The 19,561-nt window shown below is 44.5% G+C and overlaps 1 protein-coding gene across 1 annotated transcript in view; it reads left to right on the plus strand.

Annotated features, from left to right (window-relative positions):
• FAM3B (FAM3 metabolism regulating signaling molecule B) overlaps positions 1-19,561 on the plus strand; it is a 142,103-nt gene that overhangs the window by 95,492 nt on the left and 27,050 nt on the right. The window contains exon 4 of the mRNA XM_082245234.1: positions 7-32. Within this exon, the coding sequence (XP_082101360.1) occupies positions 7-32 (26 nt within the window). The remainder of the gene's footprint in view (positions 1-6; positions 33-19,561) is intronic.

Raw genomic sequence — 19,561 nt, forward strand, 5'->3', positions numbered from 1 at the left:
GAATAGAGGGTTCAACTTCGCCATCGTCAACCGTAAGTTTGTCTATTGTAGAGAAGTAATGACCCAGCAATTGTCCAGTGTAAGTAGTGCATTGATGAAAGTCGGAAAACTAAAATCCAAAATCAGTGATGCACCCAAATTTTGGCCACTGAAAATTATTGGCTGAAAATAGGGTTTTCAGCGTTGTGCCGAAAGAAAATCACTGCCGAAAAAGCCTGCAATTTTTTTTTTTTTTTTTCTTATCCATGATTTTATGACGCAATTTTACTACAATTTTGAACAGAGAAAATTTTGCCACCATTTTGCTGTGATTTTACCATGCTTATGGTGTGTTGTTCATAGGTCATGTGACTCAAAAAATGCATCAAACGCAACACAGGTGCATTTTTGGTGCATTCTTTCTGCGTTTTCAATGCATTTCAATAGGAAGGTGTTTTTTTTTTATAAGTGACCAAATATGCAGCAAGCAGGATTTTTAACACCGCTTCAAAAGGTGCCAATAATGTCCGACAATAAATTCATAATAGTTTAAATTCATCATATTAATTAAAGAATTAAATATCAAACTATTAATTATAAAAATCGGTTTCAGTCAAGTACATCCTGAATTTTTGGTTTCGGCAACAGAATCTTCTTTTTGGCGCACCACTACCCAAAATATCCTTAGGGGAGCTCTAGTCTTTTTGAAGTGTATGTAATCCCAGTCACTGATAGGTCATATCATATTCAGCATGTTCATGTCTTTTCGAAAGTTCTTTTCAATGTTTTTAAATCGGTGGCTTTTATTAACCCCTTGTCTACCAGGGTACATTCATTAACGTCCTGGTAGCCAAGGGGTTAAAACAAGTTCATAGCTGCTGTGGGCTTGGTATGGATTTACTCGGGTAGCCTTCAGCTGTCATGTAGAAGAGGATATATTTAAGAGGCAAGAGAGATGGGATTTTAACAGTGCAAAAAAAAACTTCAAAATTGAAAAGCATAGCAAAATTTTTATTGAAACCATCCCTGATTAAAAAAATATATATTAAAAACATAAGGGCTCTTTCACACGGTCCGCTCCGTAGGCGGATCCGTGTTGCTCAGCGGGGATCGATCCGCGATCCCCTCTGAGCCGGGCGGATGACAGCTCCGTCTCCGTCTCCGCTTGCAGAGCGGAGAGGGAGGTGTCTCAGCCCCCGCTGCCCTCTATGGGGGATCGGATGAGAGCGGACCGCTTGTCCGCTCTCATCAGATCCGATCCGCTCCGATTACTGAACGGATGGAAAAATAGGGTTTCCATCCGTCCAGATTTCAAGCACAGGATCAGATGCGGATGGCAGCGGGTGTCAGCGGAGGTGTCTCCGCTGACACCCGCTGCCCCATAGAGCTGCATGGAGGATCCGATCAGATCCGCCTAAAAAACTGACAGGCGGATCTGATCGGATCGCCCGTGTGAAAGAGCCCTAACACAGTATTCATAATATTTGTGTGTATGCAGTGACTCCAGCTCTACATGTTTCGCCAACATTGGCTTCCTCAGGAGACTTTGATGAGTCCAACATACAAACTTGCTAACTATGTAAAATGAAACCTGCATGTTGAAAGAGTGATTAGAAGGAGATATCCGCAAACCGCAGGGGAGGGTGTAAGGAGTCCATACATAGGTCGTAAATAACCGGTCTACACCGAAAGATGGGAGAGAGAGCAGAAGCCAAAAGAAGGATCAGCTGGATGACTGCCAAGAGGTATATAAATCAAATATATCAAATCACTCCCAGAGTATAAACTTCAGTAATTGTCTTCAAGGCATTATGTAACTTTAAGGTAAGTATCTCATTATCTCAGATGTAAGTTCCGGTATATAAGCGGTCTCTCCTGAACAGCAGATGACAGATGTTCCTACCTATTGGCAGTCATCCAGCTAATCCTCCTTTTGGCTTCTGCTCTTTCCCATCTTTCGGTGTAGGCTGTTTTTTTATGACCTATGTATGGACTCCTTACACTCCCCCCTGTGGTTTGCAGATATCTCCTCCTAGATCAATCTTTCAACATGCAGGTTTTGATTTTACACAGTTAGCAAGTTTGTATGCTGGACCCATCAAAGTCTCCTGAGGAAGCCAATGGTTGGTGAAACATGTAGAGCTGGAGTCACTGCATACACACACTAATCCAAGTTTGTATGCTGGACTCCTCAAAGTCTCCTGAGGAAGCCAATTGTTGGCGAAACATGTAGAGCTGGAGTCACTGCATACACACACTAATCGTATGAATACTGTGTTATGTTTTTAATATATGTATTTTTAATCAGGGATGTTTTCAATAAAAATGATGTTATTCTTGTAAATTTTTATGTTTTTTTTTTTTTTTGCATCGTTAAAATGCCATCTCTCTTGCCTCTTACATATATCCATTTCTAATCAAGGGGTGTGATGCATCTAACTATTACACACCTGGTAGACATACCTTTTAGTGTCATGTAGAAGGGTCGCAGGTGGCTGTGCAGATCACTTTTAGAGTTCATTGGCATTGCTGCCTCACTCCTCTGGTTCTTCAGGATGCCAGGCAGGAGGAGATCAGGGAACAAAAATGCAAAAGATTCTTCTGCACTCAAATGTGGGACAAGTAATGTAGGAATATACTCTGTCTACTTTAAGACCAGGCCTTTTTCTGACACTTTTTTTACAAAATTACGTGGAACCCCCAAACATTATATATATATATATATATATATATATATATATATATATATATATATTTTTAGCAGAGACCCTAGAGAATAAAATGGCAGTCGTTGCAATTTTATATGTCACTTGGTATTTGCGCAGCGGTTTTTCAAACCCAATTTTTTGAGAAAAAATACACTTTAATGAATTATAATGGGAAAAAAAAAACAATATATAACCCAATTTTCTAGTAAAATAAAAAAGATGACTTTATGCCAAGTAAATAGATACTTAACGTGTCACGCTTTTAAAATTGTCCACACACATGGTATGGCGACAAACTATGATATTAAAAATCACTACAGGCGATGCTTTTTACAGGTTACTAGAGTTACAAAGGAGGTCTTGAGCTTGATTGTTCTCATACCTCACGTGTGGTACGAACACCATTTACGCATTTACGTGAGCAACCTACAAATATGTTTGCCTCTGCTCATGAGCACAGGGGGACAGGGATGCTTTACTTTTTTTTTTTTAATTATTTAGTTTATTTAAAAAAAAAAAAAAAAAATTATACTGTTCCTTAAGTTTTATTTTTCATTTTTATTGCTATCACAAGAAATGTAAACATCCCTTGTGATAACAATAAAGCATGACAGGTCCTCTTGATGGAGACATCTGGGGTCTATTAGACCCACATCTCTCCTATACCCTTGAAAGCATCAGATCAAAAACAAAAAAACATTGATCTGATGCTTTCCCCACCCCTCCCTCCCAAAAAGGCAGTGTGTACATGCAACCTAAACCGAAAGAGACCTTATGAAATTGCTTCCTGCCTCCTAGAACATAGAGGTGAACACAGATGATCTGGTCAAGGTGAGGTAAAGTGGTGCTGCCTAGTTATAAAAATAGATATAATTAATTGAAGTGCTATAGTATAAATAGATAAAACTTCGGTGTAAAAACAATATCAAAATTGATGCATAAATTAATTGGGGTGTCTATAAAGTGTTTTAGTGCAAGGTGCATAAATGATATATGTGCTGATCGCAAAAGGTGTATAAATAAAGACACACTCAATATACTATTCTGTGCAAAAAAATACAGTACATTCACATCTGTGCTCTTAACGAATAAATGCAATAATAAATGGTGCTCATGCAGTGAATAATTAGTCCCAAAAAACGGATCAACAGTCTATTTTGTTGCTGGGTGAATCCGTGATTAAAAGAAACGAATATGCAGTAATCGGTAAAAAATGGCTATTCAAGTGTAAATAAAGTGCTTCCAGTGCTTTTGGGGTTGATGTGGGTGATGGGTAGAACACACAGGTGCACCCCTCCAATTGCTCCCGCACTCACCGGAGGTATGTACCCCTGTAGGGGTGACAAGCCTTATTGCAGCGTAGTCTTGTAAGGCTCCTGTGGGAGGGGGGGGAGTGTCCCCCTTTAGTACCAGGTGATAGGATCTCCTCTTAGGTATAGTCAATGGTGATATGTAAGGAAGAAGTACTGATATAGTGATGTACCGTTTATAAAATAGCTTTATTTCAAAAGATAAAAGTCAGGTACTCACATAAAATACAGTGGTAACGGGCATCCAAGCAGTAGGGGCCGCGAGTCCCTCGTTGGCGGCTGCTTCTGGGACGCTGTGCAGGTCAGCGACCGGATCTGCGTTGCTGTGGGGCGGAAATGACGTAATCGCGCACGACGCGTTTCGTCAGAGCTGACGTCATCAGGTGTCTCACAGTCTCTGCTCAAATTCATCCTAAAGGTGTTCTATCGGGTTGAGGTCAGGACTCTATCCCAACCTTTGGGATGAATTTAAGCAGAGACTGTGAGACAGCCCTTCTCGGGGGAAAGAACAGTGGTTCTTTCCCCCGAGAAGGGCGACGAGCCAGTCCTTCTAGTCCAACATCAGTGCCAGACCTCACAAATACGCTTCTGGAGAATGGTCGAACATTCCCATAGACACACTCCTAACCTTGTGGAAAGCCTTCCCAGAAGAGTTGGAGCTGTTATAGCTGCAAAGGGTGGGCTAACTCAATATTGAACCCTACGAACTAAGACTGGGGAGCCATGAAAGTGTGTGTAAAGGCAGGCGTCCCAATACTTTTGGTACTTATAGTGTATATGTATGTACAGTGCATCCGGAAAGTATTCGCAGCGCTTCACTTTTTCCACATTTTGTTATGTTACAGCCAAAATGGATTAAATTCATTATTTTCCTCAAAATTCTACAAACAATACCCCATAATGACAACATGTGAAAGAAGTTTGTTTGAAATCTTTACAAATTTATTAAATTAAATACTAATTAAATAAGTATCACAGCCTTTGCTCAGTACTTTGTTGAAGCCCCTTTGGCACCAATTACAGCCTCAAGTCTTTTTGAGTATGATGCTACAAGCTTGGCACACCTATTTTTGGGCAGTTTCCTCCCTTCTTCTTCTTTTCAGGACCTCTTAAGTTTTATCAGGTTGGATGGGGAGCGTCAGTGCACAGCTATTTTCAGATCTTTCACGAGATGTTCAATCGGGTTCAAGTCTGGTCTCTAGCGGGGCCACTCAAGGACATTCACAGAGTTTTCCCGTAGCCACTCCTTTGTTATCTAGACTGTGTGCTTAGGGTCGTTGTCTTGTTGGAAGATCAGGGAGCGCTCTGGTGCAGGTTTTAATCAAGGATGTTTCTGTACAATACTGCATTCATCATTCTTTAGATCCTGACTAGTCTCCCAGTTCCTGCTGCTGAAAAACATCCTCACGGCATGATGCTGCCACCACCATGCTTCACTGTAGGAATGGTATCGGCCAGGTGATGAGCGGTGCCTGGTTTCCTCCACACATGATGCTTGCCATTCAGGCCAAAGAGTTCTGTCTTTGTTTCATCAGACCAGAGAATTCTGTTTCTCATGGCCTGAGAGTCCTTCAGGTGCCTTTTGGCAAACTCCAGGCGGGCTGTCATGTGCCTTTTACTGAGGAGTGGCTTCCGTCTGGCCACTCTACTATACAGGCCTGGTTGGTGCTGCAGAGATGGTTGTTGTTCTGGAAGGTTCTCTTTTCTCCACAGAGAAACGCTGGAGCTCGGTCAGAGTGACCATCAGGTTCTTTGTCACCTCCCTGACTAAGACCCTTCTCCCCCGATCGCTCAGTTTGGCCTGGCGCCTGCTCTAGGAAGAGTCCTGGTGGTTCCAAACTTCTTCTATTTACGGATGATGGAAGCCACTGTGCTCATTGGGACCTTCAGTGCTGCAGAAATTTTTCTGTACCCTTCCCCAGATCTGTGCCTTGATACAGTCCTGTCTCAGAGGTTTACAGAAAATTCCTTGGATTTTGTGGCTTGGTTTGTGCTCTGACATGCACTGTTAACTGTGGGACCTTATAAAGACAGGTGTGTGCCTTTCCAAATCATGTCCAGTCAATGAATTTATCACAGGTTGACTTCAATCAAGTTGTAGAAACATCTCAAGGATGATCAGTGGAAACAGGATACAACAATTTTGAATGTCAGGGCAAAGGCTGTGATACTTATGTACATATGATTTTTTTCTTTTTTATTTTTTTTTTTTATTTTAATACATTTGCAAAGATTTCAAAAAAACCTCTTCCACATTGTCATTATGGGATGTTGTTTGTAGCATTTTAAGGATAAAAATTAATTTAATCCATTTTAAAATAAGGCTGTAACATAACAAAATGTGGAAAAAGTGAAGCGCTGTGAATACTTTCCGGATGCACTGTATGTATGTATATGTACAGTATCTCACAAAAGTGAGTACACCCCTCACATTTTTGTAAATGTTTTATTATGTCATTTCATGTGACAACAGTGAAGAAATCACACTTTGCTACAATGTAAAGTAGTGAGTGTACAGCTTGTATAACAGTGTAAATTTGCTGTCCCCTCAAAATAACTCAACACACAGCCATTAATGTTTAAACCACTGGCAACAAAATTGTGTACACCCCTAAGTGACAATGTCCAAATTGGGCTCGAAGTGTCAATATTTTGTGTGGCCTCCATTATTTTCCAGCATTGCCTCAACCCTCTTGGGCATGGAGTTCACCAGAGCTTCACAGGTTGCCAATGGAGTCCTCTTCCACTCCTCCATGACGACATCACGGAGCTGGTGGATGTTAGAGACCTTGCGCTCCTTCACCTTCTATTTGAGGATGCTCCACAGATGCTCAATAGGGTTTAGGTCTGGAGACATGCTTGGCCAGTCCATCCTCTTTACCTTCAGCTTCTTTAGCAAGGCAGTGGTCGCCTTGGAGGTGTGTTTGGGGTCGTTATCATGTTGGAATGCTGCCCTGGGGCCCAGTCTCCGAAGGGAGGGAATCATGCTCTGCTTCAGTATATCACAGTACATGTTGGCATTCATGGTTCCCGCAATGAACTGTAGCTCCCCAGTGCCAGTAGCACTCATGCAGCCCCAGACCATGACACTCCCACCACCATCCATGACTATAGGCAATACACGCTTGTCTTTGTACTCCTCACCTGGTTGCCACCACACACACGCCTGACACCATCTGAACCAAATAGGTTTATCTTGGTCTCATCAGACCACAGGACATGGTTCCAGTAATACCTGTCCTTAGTCTATTTGTCTTTAGCAAACTGTTTGGAAGCTTTCTTATGCATCATCTTTAGAAGAGGCTTCCTTCTGGGACGACAGCCATGCAGACCAATTTGATGCAGTGTGCGGCGTGTGGTCTGAGCACTGACAGGCTGACCCCCCCTCCCCTTCAACCTCTGCTGGCAGCACTCATACATCTATTTCCCAAAGACAACTTCTGCATATGGCGCGGAGCACGTGCACTCAACTCGATTGGTTGGCAATAGTAAGGCCTGTTCTGAGTGGAATCTGTCCTGTTAAACCGCTGTATGGTCTTGGCCACCATGCTGCAACTCAGTTTCAGGATCTTTGCAATCTTCTTATAGCTTAGGCCATCTTTATGTAGAGAAACAATTCTTTTTTTCAGATCCTCAGAGAGTTCTCTGCCATGAGGTGCCATGTTGAACTTCCAGTGACCAGTATGAGAGAGTGAGAGCGATAACACCAAATTTAACACACCTGCTCCCCATTCACACCTGAGACCTTGTAACACTAACGAGTCACATGACACTGGGGAGGGAAAATGGCTAATTGGGCCCAAGTTGGACATTGTCACTTAGGGGTGTACTCACTTTTGTTGCCAGCAGTTTAGACATTAATGGCTGTGTGTTGAGTTATTTTGAGGGGACAGCAAATTTACACTGTTATACAAGCTGTACACTCACTACTTTACATTGTAGCAAAGTGTCATTTCTTCAGTGTTTTCACATGAAAATATATAATAAAATATTTACAAAAATGTGAGGGGTGTACTCACTTTTGTGAGATACTGTGTGTGAGTGTGTGTGTATATATATATAATATATATATATGTACACACACAGTGGGTACGGAAAGTATTCAGACCCCCTTAAATTTTTCACTCTTTGTTATATTGCAGCCATTTGCTAAAATCATTTAAGTTCATTCTTCTTCCTCATGAATGTACACATAGCACCCCATACTGACAGAAAAACACAGAATTGTTGACATTGTTGCAGATTTATTAAAAAAGAAAAACTGAAATATCACATGGTCCTAAGTATTCAGACCCTTTGCTCAGTATTTAGTAGAAGCCCCCTTTTGATCTAATACAGCCAGGAGTCTTTTTGGGAAAGATGCAACAAGTCTTTCACACCTGGATTTGGGGATCCTCTGCCATTCCTCCTTGCAGATCCTCTCCAGTTCTGTCAGGTTGGATGGTAAACGTTGGTGGACAGCCATTTTTAGGTCTCTCCAGAGATGCTCAATTGGGTTTAAGTCTGGGCTCTGGCTGGGCCATTCAAGAACAGTCACGGAGTTGTTGTGAAGACACTCCTTTGTTATTTTAGCTGTGTGCTTAGGGTCATTGTCTTGTTGGAAGGTAAACCTTCGGCCCAGTCTGAGGTCCAGAGCACTCTGGAGAAGGTTTTTGTCCAGGATATCTCTGTACTTGGCCGCATTCATCTTTCCCTCGATTGCAACCAGTCTGAAAAACACCCCCACAGCATGATGCTGCCACCACCATGCTTCACTGTTGGGACTGTATTGGACAGGTGATGAGCAGTGCCTGGTTTTCTCCACACATACCGCTTAGAATTAAGGCCAAAAAGTTCTATTTTGGTCTCATCAGACCAGAGAATCTTATTTCTCACCATCTTGGAGTCCTTCAGGTGTTTTTTAGCAAACTCCATGTGGGCTTTCATGTGTCTTACACTGAGGAGAGGCTTCCGTCGGGCCACTCTGCCATAAAGCCCCGACTGGTGGAGGGCTGCAGTGATGGTTGACTTTCTACAACTTTTTCCCATCTCCTGACTGCATCTCTGGAGCTCAGCCACAGTGATCTTTGGGTTCTTCTTTACCTCTCTCACCAAGGCTCTTCTCCCCCAATAGCTCAGTTTGGCCGGACGGCCAGCTCTAGGAAGGGTTCTGGTCGTCCCAAACGTCTTCCATTTGAGGATACTGTGCTCTTAGGAACCTTAAAGCGGTTGTAAACTCTATAAAAAAAAAAATAAAAAAAAAAAAAACCTGCAAGACAAAGGCATAATGAGCTAGTATGCATCGCATACTAGCCCATTATGTGTAACTTACCTTAAAACGAAGCCCCGACACGGACCCCCGGACATCGCTGCGGGCGCTGCCATGGTCCCTCGTCGTCTCTTCCGGTTTCAGCGGCTCCGGCGCGCTGATTGGCCGGAGGAGACGGCTCCGGCGCGATGATTGGCCGGAGCCGCGATGACGTCACTCCCGCGCATGCGCGCGGGAGTGATTTTTCCTTGCAAGCTCCCGGCAACTTAATTGAAGGTCCCCCGGACCTTCAGAGCGCATGCGCCGCTTGCGCGAGCGGCTGCATGCACTGTAAACATCTCCTAAACCGTGCCGGTTTAGGAGATATTATTTGTACCTACAGGTAAGCCTTATTATAGGCTTACCTGTAGGTAAAAGTGTCAAAAAGCGGGATACTACCGCTTTAAGTGCAGCAGAAATCTTTTTGTAACCTTGGCCAGATCTGTGCCTTGCCACAATTCTGTCTCTGAGCTCTTCAGGCAGTTCCTTTGACCTCATGATTCTCATTTGCTCTGACATGCATTGTGATCTGGAAGGTCTTATATAGACAGGTGTGTGGCTTTCCTAATCAAGTCCAATCAGTATAATCAAACACAGCTGGACTCAAATGAAGGTGTAGAACCATCTCAAGGATGATCAGAAGAAATGGAAAGCACCTGAGTTAAATATATGAGTGTCACAGCAAAGGGTCTGAATACTTAGGACCATGTGATATTTCAGTTTTTCTTTTTTAATAAATCTGCAACAATGTCAACAATTCTGTGTTTTTCTGTCAGTATGGGGTGCTATGTGTACATTCATGAGGAAGAAGAATGAACCTAAATGATTTTAGCAAATGGCTGCAATATAACAAAGAGTGAAAAATTTAAGGGGGTCTGAATACTTTCCGTACCCACTGTATATATGCGTGTGTGGAGCTAGTGACTTTAGTTCTGATACATTTACAGTATATAAGGACATAAGGTACAGCAGACATTCAGCTCTGAGGAAGAGGGGACACCCTTGAAACGCGTCAGAATTTGCAGGCTTCTCAGGTGCCATCATTGCCCATCTGGGGTCATGAACAGCGCTTCTGGTCATATCTCTCTGTACATGGATGTGATGAGCCTTTTATATTGTTTTGTTGTAAATAAATCTACTTTTATCCTTTGAATCAATGATTTCTTGGATAATGCAGAAGGATAAAGAATAAAAAATTGGTGAAAAAAAGTATTTATTTTATTTAAAAAACATGGCAATTGTTTATCACAGTTTTTTTTTTTTTTAATCTAACTATATATTATTTATTTTACACCTACATTAGGCCCTATTCACACCTGTGGGCTTTTCAGTTCGTAAAACGCTCATCTCTAAACGCCCAACAAGCAAAATCCCATTCATTTCAATGGCCCCTGTTCACATATGAGTGTTTTGTTGCCTGAAGCCAATCGCCTGAAGCTCAAAAAAATATATGAGCTTCTTTTTTGGCTGATTAAAAGTGTTTTTGTTAGAAGTCAAAGCCTGCCTCCAAACACCTGCAAAAAACGCCTGAACAAACTCCCAAAAAAACGCTTGAAAACGATCCGCTCAGGTGTGAATGGAGCCGTTTTTTAGATATTCATGGGAAAGAGACCAGTGTAACGTATTCCTACTATAACCTGTGACATCCTATATACTGTGTACACACAGGAAGCCATACTTCCTCATTTTGTATGCAAATGCAATATCTGCTTAGTAATGCGGTGCGGCGGAAATGCCTTTCTGATCCCCTTCTGGTTGCAAACTTTAGACCTTCCACACTGAGCTGATGATTCTAGAATGCTGCTGGAACACCAAAAAAAAACATGTCATTTTGACAGGAGCAGGTTCAGAGACTGTCATCCCAATCCTTGCTTCAGTACTTAGAGAGTCAAGATCTAAATAGAGCCACTAAAATCTCATAAACTTATCGCGTTTAAGCACTCGCCGACCGCCCCAGGCTGGCTCGGCTGCGCGAACAGACGTAGTACTACGTCGGTTGCGCGTGTGGTGCTGGGGGGCAAGTGCGTGCCCCGCGCCCGCCCCCTCTAGGCAGCGGGGAAGCCGATGCATGGGGCTGGCGGCCGTGATTGCCGCCGGCCACCCGTGATCGCTCCCCGCTGAGAGAGAAGGACTGTCGGCTATTGTAAACGCAGCTGACCGTTCTTCTCTCTGAAATGATCACAGAGCGCCTGTGATCCTTCTATATAGGATCACAGGTCTCTATGGTCTTTTCAAAAGCCCCTCCCTCCACAGTTAGTAAACACTCCCCTAGGCTCACATTTAACCCCTTGATCACCCACTAGGTTAACCCCTTCCCTGCCAGTGTCATGATTACAGTAACAGTGCATATTTTTAGCACTGATTACTGTAGTAATGTCACTGGTCCCCCCAAAAGTGTCAAAAATTTCAGTTAGTGGTCCGATCTGTCCGCCGCAATGTCACAGTCCTGCTAAAAATCACAGATCGCCGCCATTATTGGTAAAAAATAAATAAATAAAAAATAACAAATCTTTCCCCTAGTTTGTAGAAGTGATAACTTTTGCGCAAACCAATCAATATACGCTTATTGCGATTTTGTTTACCAAAAATATGTAGCAGAATACAAATTGGCCTAAAAGGATGAAAAAATTTAGATTTTTTAAAATTTTTTTTTTTAGGGAATGTTATATAGCAGAATGTGAAAAATATATATATATTTTTTTCAGAATTGTCGCTCTTTTTTTGTTTTATAGCGCAAAAAAATAAAAATCACACAGGTGATCAAATACCACCAAAAAAAAGCTCTATTTGTGGGAAAAAAAGGACATCAATTTTATTTCGGTACAACGTCGCACGGCCCCGCAATTTTCCTTTAAGTAACGCAGTGCCGAATCGCAAAAAATGGCCTGGTCATTAAGGGGGCAAATCCTTCCGATCCAGAACTGGTTAATGTCTTTTCGAAAGTCATTTTCAGTCATTGAGACTACAAGTGGCTGTGAGGACACACATTGCACAGGCATGGTCAACCATTGTGCAGATGAGCCTGGAGGAAAATGCATGTAGACAGGGAGTTGCTGAAAGAGAATGGAGGAGATCAGCAGCACTGAGATCCAAAAACTGTAGTAAAACAGTGTATTATAGCTAAAAAAGGACTTATGATACCCAGTGATGTGGCAATATTTTCGGACATTTTAAAAAAAAAAAATGTTTTTTTTTTTTTTCGCAGGTAGTGTTGTGGAGGGATCTGGGGGTCTAAAAGACCCTAAACCCCTCCTCTGCACTCAAAAGCATTAAAAACGCCAAGTTTGGCTGTTTTGAATGCTCACATTTTTTTTAATTTGCCGCCGAGTACCCGGAAGTGATGTCATGACATCACTTCCTGGTTTTTTACATGGAGACCCCATCAGAGCGGAATGCGGCTTTGATCGGGTCTTCTCTTCGGCGGGCGTGCAGGTAGGATGCCCGGGTCTCCCGGTGGGACGGGAGACCCGGGCGAGCCACGGAAGGCGGCGGGAGGGGGGAGACGTCCCCTCCCACTCCTTGTAATGACAACCAAGCGGCTTCTCAGCCGCATCAGTTATCATTACTGGGGTGATGCCTCTAGCTGCAGGCACCACTCCGGTACATGCACTTTCCTGAAATATCAGCAATATCGGTAACCTCAGGGGCCAATTCCGATATATCGGGGAAAGTGCATATCGGCCCTCGATATATCAGCATTGCTGATAATTGATCGATCCCTAGTACATTTCACCCTGGACTGTGACAGCACACGTCTGCTTTGCTTGCATGGCATGACAACGATGCTGCCCTGCTCCTGAATTGAGAGCAGAGTTGTCACCCTCCTATCGGCTGTGTCTGATTGCAGTACAGTGGAAGGAGAAGTTGTTGCAGGGGGTGTAGCTATCAGCATTGTCACTGCTGATTTATAAGCCTGTGGCTTGTCAATCATCACCTGGCCACACCTACTCCCAATCACTGCTTTCTGGATTGGCGCCATTGCCTCTGTTGCTGGAACCCTCCTAGTGTGAGCCTCAGTGCCTGAGAGGGGGAGCGTGTGAGACACAAATGAAGGAAGATTTAGCTCAGTCAGGGAAGGTAAAGGAAGCTTTTTGCTAATTTTTTGAGGCTTGCTCATCACATATTAACTGGATCCTTTAGTTGTACCTTAACCACTTCCCACCCAAGGAGGTTCCTGTTTGTTCTTGGGTGTCAGTGGTAATACCTGGATGATGTCTGCACCTACACTCATCATCAGACAGCAATTGGCTATGATGCAGAAGTGATCCGAGTGGCTAATTAGCCACTCGATCACCTCTGCGGGTGGCGGAATGGGGTCCCACCCCCCTCCTGGGCTCTTCTGTCCCATCGCAGAGGCCGGGAGCAATGCGGCGATTGCTGCCCTGTATAGGGAGAATGGAACTGACGTCATTCCCCTCTCTCTGTAACCCTGGAAACCCGGAGCGACGAGTAATTCCTCACTTTCGGTTCCGCCCCTTTATTTACCTGGCCACCAGCAGCCAGGAAAGCAGCCGATCAGACCACGTGTCTGATTGGCTGTGTGGGGGGCCAGAGGAGAGATTTGGGGTCTAATAGACCCAAATCTCTGGTTAAAGAGGACCTGTCATACCTGTCATGGTCCATTCTGTCACAAGGGATGTTGTTCATAAATAAAGTTAGTACAGGAAAAAAAAAAAAAAAAAAGTATAAAAAATAAAATGTAAAGTGCCCCCGTCCCACTGTGCTTACGTGCAAATGCTAATGCATACGTTACTCCCACACGCATATGTAAACGGTGATTGCACCACACATGTGAGGTATTGTCACGAACGTCAGAGCGAGAGCAATAATTCTTGCACCAGATCTCCTGTGCAACTCTAAACTGGTAACCTGTAAAGGCATTTAAATGGTCGCCTATGGAGAATTTTAGGCGCCTTGGTTTGCCGATATTCCGCGGACAGAAGCAATTTTAAAGCATGACATGTTGGGTATCTTTTTACTCGGTGTAACATCATCTTTCACACTATACAAAAAAATTGTGCTAACTTTACTGTTTTTCTCTTTCGTTCATTGATAGACACAGCTTCTGATCTTCTTAACCATTGGGTTATACAGCAGTAGCACACTAGGCAGAAAAAAAATCAGACTATGCCTTTGGGCAGTCCCAGGGGGTATACTCCCTCTCTCTGCTATAGGTACTCGTTTTTTTCTTCCTAGTCAGGAGTAAGGACCTAGTTCCTTGCTGGGATCTCTGGTCCTGGAAATTTTTCTTTTTTAGATTGATTTTTTTCACCTGTTTTTTTTTTTTTTTCCTGTGAGATCTACAATCAACTGCCGGACTGGGCGAGGGGCTGGATAATCTAGATCCAGGGGTCACCCCAGTCTGGCCAGGGAGCGCGCACATACCTCAGCCCTGCGCTAGGTCGGCGGCGACGACATAGCCCCACCGGACGGGGGCTGGCCTGCGAGTTAAATGCCTTTCGAGGTTGCATATGACCGGGTCTTGGCCCGAGTCACAGCGTTCCTCCTGGCTAACAGCCCCCCATTTCGATGGAGAGGATGTTTTGCCTGGAGCGGTGCCCGCCTGGTTCCTGGTATGGTAAGTAACTGTCCCTCGCTCTCCCCTGGAGGGTTTCAGGGTGGACATGGGACGATCCGACTCCCGGAATCCCCTCCTTCCCATTAGGCACTCCCATCTTCGGTCTGGTGGTCCCTGTGGGCCATCTGCCCCCCCTTCCTTCATATATTCTGGGGCTGTGGGGTGGTTTGGCCACCTTCCGGGGGTGGGGGCAGGGTGCTGTGCTGGCGATAGGGGCAGAGGGGCTGCGCCATCGGCAAACGGGCGTGGGTGGAGACTGTACTTGGTGGGGGCTCCTGCCAGGGCCCCCCCTTCCTGCCTGTGCTGTTTTCTGAGGCCTAGGCATTCCTCCTGGGTCCATGAAGGGTCCCCCAATTGACTCATAAAGTCCTGGGAGCACATTTCCCCACCTGATCCCCTCTCAGAGGCTGCGGGGCCCTCCAGATCCCAACCACCCATTGCTGCACTAATGGCGGTCCTGGAGTCCTTTGTGTCCCGGATGGAGGTGGTTTTTGGGCGACAGGCTTGCAAAAAACCCCCCCTCGTCTTCCCCTGCCGCTTTTGTCTCCTTAGATCCTGAATCTGATTCGGCCACCGGGACGTGGGTCACTCTACTGGGTCTGCAACCACTAGCCCTGAGTTCTCAGATAGTGGGGATAATTCCTCCACTCGTAGCCATGCACAAAAAGGTGCTGGTGAATGCACTGATTTGTATCTGTGCATGAGACCTTAAAGGTGGAGGATGCAGCTGAAGCTGCGACGGAGGCATCAGTTCTCTTTGGCACTCACAAGCCATCCAGAGTGGCAAAGGTTACATAGTTAGTGAGGTTGAAAAAAGACATCAGTCCATCCAGTTCAACCTATGTGTGTGTGTGTTTGCTTTTAACCGTACATTGTATACCCCTGTATGTTGTGGTCTTTAAGGTGCCCATCTAATAGTTTTTTGAAACTATCAATGCTCCCTGCTGATACGACTGCTTGTGGAAGAGAATTCCACATCCTTACCGCTCTTACAGTGAAGAACCCCTTACGCATTTTAAGGTTAAACCGCCTTTCCTCTAGTTTTAGTGAGTGGCCACGTTTCTTATTGTATTTCCTTACTCTGAATAGTTTGTTCCTTATGCTAGGGTCGCCAGTACAGTATTTGTACATTGATATCATATCCCCCCTCAAACGTCTCTTCTCTAGAGAGAATAGGTTCAGTGCTTGTAGTCTTTCCTCATAGCTGATGTCCTCCATTCCCCTAATTATTTTTGTTGCCCTTCTCTGGACTCTTTCCAATTCCAGCACATCCTTCCTGAGAACCGGTGCCCAGAACTGGACAGCATACTCCAGATGTGGCCGGACCAGAGTCTTGTAGAGCGGGAGGATAATCTCTTTATTTCTGGAGTGAATCCCCTTTTTTATACATCCCAGTATTCTGTTGGCTTTGCTTGCAGCTGCTTGGCATTGCATGCCACTGCCAAGCCTGTTGTCTACCAGTACCCCCAAGTCTTTTTCCATCCTAGACTCCCCCAGAGGTTCCCCCCCTAGTGAGTAGCTTGCTTTCTGGTTTCTGGCCCCCAAGTGCATTACTTTACATTTATCAACATTAAACCTCATCTGCCATGTAGTTGCCCACCCCGTTATTTTGTTCAGGTCCGCTTGTAAGGTTTCCACATCCTGCATAGAAGATATTGGCATGCTTAGTTTAGTATCATCCGCAAATACTGAGATTGTACTAGATATCCCCTCCTCTAGATCATTTATGAATAAATTAAACCGGATTGGTCCCAGGACCGAACCCTGGGGGACCCCACTTTCCACACCCGCCCAATCCGAGTATTCCCCATTAATCATCACCCTCTGGATTCTCCCCTGGAGCCAGTTCTCTATCCAGGTACTCACCTTATGGTCCATACCTACCTTCCTTAGTTTGTACAGTAAGCGTTTGTGGGGAACGGTGTCAAAGGCCTTTGCGAAGTCCAGATACACCACATCCACAGGCTTACCTTTATCTAGGTGGCAGCTCACTTCATCGTAGAAGGTTAATAAATTGGTTTGGCAAGAACGATTTTTCATAAATCCATGCTGATTACTACTAATTATATTGTTTTCATTACTAAAGTCTTGTATGTGGTCCCTTAACATCCCCTCCAAAATCTTGCAGACTACAGATGTTAGGCTGACAGGTCTATAGTTACCCGGGATACACCTCGGCCCCTTTTTAAATATTGGTACTACGTTGGCCTTTTTCCAATCTGCTGGCACCATACCCGTCTGTAAACTATCCTTAAAGATCAAGAATAATGGTCTGGCAATCACCTGGCTGAGCTCTTTAAGAACCCTCGGGTGCAAGCCATCCGGTCCCGGTGATTTATTTATGTTAAGTTTCTCAAGTTTAGTTCTAAGTCTATCTTCAGTTAGCCATGGGGGTACTTCCTGAGGTGTGTTGTTTAGTTTGGCCTTACAAGCTGGGTTCGTGTAGCCCCCCGATTTTTTTTGTGAAGACTGAAGAGAAGAAATTATTTAACACTTCCGCCTTTTCTCTGTCCTCAGTGGCCATATTTCCTTTGTCATCTTTTATGGGGCCAATGTGTTCTGACCTCGCTTTCTTACTGTTTTATATACTTAAAGAACTTCTTGGGGTTCTTTTTACTCTCCTCCGCTATATGTCTCTTGTGTTCTATTTTAGCCGCCCTGATTTCATCTTTACATTTCTTATTACACTCTTTGTAATGCTTAAATGCTGCCAATGACCCCTCAGCCTTGTATTTTTTGAAAGGTGTTTTCTTTCCCTTCCTATTTTGTCAGAATTGTCGCTTGAGTGTGGGAACGACCCAAGTTTCCCCTTGTGGTCCCAAAGCGATTTGCTATGCAGTACCCCCATGAGTCCCTTGTTAAAAAGTGGACTGTTCCACCGGTGGTGGACCCTCCGCTTTCCAGATTGAACAAGGCAACCATGATTCCAGTTGAAGTGTCTCCGGCCTTTAAGAACCCAGCTGACAGGAAGGAGGAGGATGTGGCCCGCAGCATGTACACTGTGGCTGGTTTGGCATTGAGGCCGGTATTTACCATTGCTCTGGTGTCGCAAACTCTGACCGAGTGGGCTAAGCTTTTACGCCGTGACCTGGAGGGGGAGCAGTTCCCCCCCTGCCTTTGCTGAGCTGGCGGATCAGTTGGTCCAGGGGCTGCAGTTTATCTGTGATGCCTCTTTGAATGTGACTCCCCTAGTTGCTAGGCTCTCTGTTTTGGCAGTGGTCCTTCGGCATATTCTTTGACTCAAATGCTGGTCTGCGGACCAGACTTCTAAAAGGCCTTGACTGATCTTCCTTTTCAAGGAGACCCCCTGATAAGGCTCCCTCAGCATGAAGGCGCGCCCCCACCCGTATCAGGGGTGGAGGGATGTCTTTGCTGCTTTCCAGACCCGTGGACTTCCTTGGTACAAGACAAGTGGGTCCACAAAGTCATACGGTCCGGCTACAAGATTGGGTTTCGTTCTTACCCTCCGGAAAGGTTCTTTCCTTCAAACTTGCGCCTGTCTCCGGACCGCTTACAGGTTCTTTTTGGGGCAGTGCAAGACCTGTTGCTTCAAGGGGTGATTGTCCCGGTCCTGACATCGAAACGTTTTTTCAGGGGTTTTAATCAAACCTGTTTACAGTTCCCAGGAACGAAGGCAAGGTGTGTCCAATTCTGGACCTCAAGGTGCTGAACTGCTTTGTTCGTGTGCAGAAGTTCAGAATGGAGTCCATTCGCACGGTGGTGGCATTCCTACATCAGGGGGATTTTCTAGCCTCTGTCGACATCAAGGACGCTTACCTTAACATTTCAATATGTGCCGGGCACCAGCGCTTCCTCCACTTTGCCGTGGGACAGGAGCATTATCAGTTTGTGGCATTACCCTTTGGTCTCGCCTCCACTCCTCGGGTCTTGCCTCCTCTCCTTGGGTCTTTACAAAAGTGTTAGCCCCGGTGCTAGCATTATTACGCTTGCGGGGGATCATGGTACTGGGCTACTTGGACGACCTTTTTCTGAGAGCGGAGTCTCCTACTGTGCTTGTGGAAAACTTAGAGATCACCATACAAACTCTGAGGGAGTTTGGCTGGATTCTGAATTTTCAGAAGTCTGCTGTGGTTCCGTCCATGAAGGTGGACTATCTGGGTCTGACTCTTAGCCTTGGGAATTTATTTTTCTCTGTTCCCACCCCTCATGTTTAACACTGCTTTGAGACATCCCAATGGTGAAGAAGATCAGGAGCTGTGTCCGTCAATAAACAAAAGAGAAAATGGGATTTTTGACTTCCCGTAAAATCCATTTCTCTGATGTTCATTGATGGACACAGCACCCACCCCTCTGTGGAGTTGTAATTCTTCTGACACTGCTTGTAACAAAACTGAGTACCTATAGCAGAGAGAGGGAGTGTACCCCCTGGGACTGCCCATTTTTTTTCTGTCTGCCTAGTGTCCTACTACTGTAGGGGGCAGCATAACCAAATGGTTAAGAAGATCGGGGGCTGTGTCCGTCAATGAACATCAGAGAAATAGATTTTATGGTAAGTCAAATATCAAATTCTTTTAAATTCATGAATGTTTTTTTTTCCAAAAAAACCGCTATGCAAATACCGTGTGACATAAAAAATTGTAACACACACCATTTTTTCTATAGGGTCTCTGCTAAAAAAAAATATATATATATATATATATATATATATATATAATGTTTAGGGGTTCGAAGTATTTTT

This window comes from Pelophylax lessonae, assembly GCF_965119305.1.
Source record: "Pelophylax lessonae genome assembly, chromosome: 2".
NCBI classification, from domain to species: domain Eukaryota; kingdom Metazoa; phylum Chordata; class Amphibia; order Anura; family Ranidae; genus Pelophylax; species Pelophylax lessonae.